Consider the following 2,669-nt stretch of genomic DNA (forward strand, 5'->3'; position numbering starts at 1 on the left):
GGCGGCGCCCTCTCGGGGCCTCACCCAGCCCGGTGTACCCCCTCTTCCTGCGCTGCCTCCCCCCAGGACTCCAGCCCTGCTCCAGACCCTGGCCAGGCCGCACACCTGCCTGACACTGACCGCCCCTCTGTGGCAACGGCCGCCTCAGGGTGCACATGGCCGCCAGGCTCTCCCCTGCCCCTCGCTCTTCCTGGGTCCTGGCTGTCCCCGGGCCTGCCTGCCCCGCCCCAGAGGCCAGTCCGTCCTGGGAACTGGCCTCGCTGCGGGCTGTGCCAGGGGCAGCGCCCCGGGGCTGGGGCGCACGTCCTCTGGTCGTTCCCGGGGACCCTGACAAGGCTGTGGGTGCTGCCCTGGGAACTCAGCTCTGGGAGACGCGGCCTGGTGTCCAGGGCAGAGGCAGGTTGCTCACCAGCCCCAGCGTGGGAGCTGTGTCCAGCAGATGGACTGGCGGGGCCAGCACCAGGAGGGGCTCTCTAGGGAGGCCCGGCCACTGGGAGGTCCCCTGGGGCAGCCGGGCCAGTGGGCTGGGAGCTAAGGGCCTGTGGCTTCTTCTTTATAATCCTTTTACTTTAACGACTGAGCCTTCGTAGTGGCCAAGGAAAAGATGGACACACACAGGCTTCAGCTGGGCTGCCCAGGGCCACCCGAGCAGCTGGAAGCCGGGCCCAGATCGGGCCCAGGCCCGCCAGGAGCTGAGCGCCGCACCCCGAGCCGGGCAGGCAGGGACGGCCCCGGGCAGGAGCCGTGGTCACTGCTGGTGTCCACTGCCTCCCAGCACGGCCTGCCCGGCTGGCATGTCCAGCACAGGCCCACGGGGGAGACCCAGTGTGCCCACCCCTGCATGCGCGGCCTCACCTGGATCAGGCCGGCCGCTGGGTTCCGCCTCTTCTCAAAGTGCTTCTGTCGATGCTGCTCCTGGACTTTGAGGGCAAAGCCGGATCCCAGGATGCCCTGTGGTGCCGGGGTCCCGGGCAGCAAGGTCAGCTCGGGCCGGCCGCGGAGCCCTCCTTGCACGTGCCAGGAGTGCCCTGGCCGTCACCAGACCAGGCAGGACAGGCGTGGACCTGGGGCCCAGGAGGCCGCCGCGGGCGGGTGGGCGGGGGGCAGTGTCCAGGCGGCCTGCAGCCCTGCCTCTGCCGCCCGCCCGGTTCACTCCTGCGGGGCCACAGCCTGCCGGCGGGCTGGGGCAGCTGGACACGGGGGCCGCGGGCCCGGTCGGGAGCTGGCTCCTCTTGCATCCCAGTGGGGAGCTGCGGCACCCCACGGCCCTCCCGCCACGCTGGGGTGTGGTGGACTCACCGCGGGGAGAGCGAAGAATGAGACACCGATGAGGGTGAAGGTGGCGGCCAGAAGCCTCCCGTTCCAGGTCTGGGGGTACTTGTCCCCATAGCCGATGGTCGTCAGGGTGATCTGGGAACAGGGGCCCGCGTCACTGGGCTCGGCCGACCGGAGAGCTGAGGGAGACCCTTGGCCCCAGTCCTCGGGGCACCAGAGGCCTGGCCCCTGGACACTGGGCCACCTTGGGTGGCGCCCTTGGGTGCCAGATGGGACAGGCAGGGGGCCTCCCCCACCACCTCCACTAGTGTCCCCATGAAGACACCCTCCATGCCCCAGCCACACCACCCCCCAAATCTCTCCTCTTCCCTAAGGCTGGGCAGGGGCCACCCTCTTGGGGAGGGAGGCGCAGTGCCCATCAGGACGGGGAACCAGAGAGCCAGGGTCTGGGGCGTGGGGCCTTCGGTAGGTGACCCGTGTGTCCAGCTGAGGGGGGCTGCACCCCGTGTGAGCGGGGCCGCAGAGGGTGGCAAGGAGCGAGCAGTCAGTGCCTGGACAGGGGGCTGACTGCACATGGGGCCCGGCTGTCCATCAGGACCCACAGCGAGCATCCAGCCTGGACACAGGACCTGGCCTCAGGGCCGCTGTGAGGCTGGCCGGGGCAGGAAGCGCCTGGCAGGCCCCACAGGTGGCCCAGGACAGGCCCCGAAGAGACCATCTGCGTAAATGGAGGGGCTGGTCCCTCCCTCTGGGCGCCCCCAGGGCCCCGGCCCCAGCACCCCCCGGGTGGTCCGAGTCTGGGTGTGAACAAGCTGCCTCATCAGGATGGGCCCGCCAGGTCCGTCCACACGCGGGTGGACAGCAAAGGTGGGACAGGCGCAGCCGGGGAGCGGTCTCCTCAGGCAGCCTGGCCAGAGAGCCTGTGCCGCCGCGTGCTCCGGAGTGGCCAGCAGGCGGCCCCAGAGAGAGGCGCGCGGTCAGGCCAGAGCTCTGGCGCCCACTCACCAGTCCCCACCAGAGGGCGTCTGCGTAGGTGTCGAAGTGGTCGTTCTCCCCCTTCTCGGCCAAGTACACCAGGAAGGAGGCCAGGATCAGGCAGAGGAAGCCGATGTACCAGGCGGTCACCAGCTCCTGCAGGACAGAGGCACGTCCAGCCGCCGGTCCTGCCTCTCCAGAGGGCTTCGGGGTCTTCTGAGGGCTGCACAGGCCCCACGGCCGGGCCGGCAGCTGCTGCTGTGAGGTCAGCCTGAGCCGCCCAGCTGGGGGACCGGGCTCCTCACAGCTGGCCTCCGCGGACAGAGGGGGCAGTGGGGAGGGAGCTCCCGCCGGAAGGGTGTCCCTCCCTGAGCGCGCAGGCCGACTGAGCCTTCGTAGTGGCCAAGGAAAAGATGGAC

The 2,669-nt window shown here is 70.5% G+C and overlaps 1 protein-coding gene across 1 annotated transcript in view; it reads right to left on the reverse strand.

Annotated features, from left to right (window-relative positions):
• KCNQ2 (potassium channel, voltage gated KQT-like subfamily Q, member 2) overlaps window positions 1-2,669 on the reverse strand; it is a 29,425-nt gene that overhangs the window by 14,974 nt on the left and 11,782 nt on the right. The window contains exons 5-7 of the mRNA XM_012728164.1: window positions 2,281-2,562; window positions 1,300-1,410; window positions 856-951 (exon numbers count right to left, since the gene is read on the reverse strand). Of these exons, the coding sequence (XP_012583618.1) occupies window positions 856-951; window positions 1,300-1,410; window positions 2,281-2,562 (489 nt within the window). The remainder of the gene's footprint in view (window positions 1-855; window positions 952-1,299; window positions 1,411-2,280; window positions 2,563-2,669) is intronic.

The sequence above is a fragment of the Condylura cristata genome, unplaced genomic scaffold (assembly GCF_000260355.1).
Source record: "Condylura cristata isolate star-nosed mole 26May11 unplaced genomic scaffold, ConCri1.0 scaffold00022, whole genome shotgun sequence".
In the NCBI taxonomy this organism is placed as follows: Eukaryota; Metazoa; Chordata; class Mammalia; order Eulipotyphla; family Talpidae; genus Condylura; species Condylura cristata.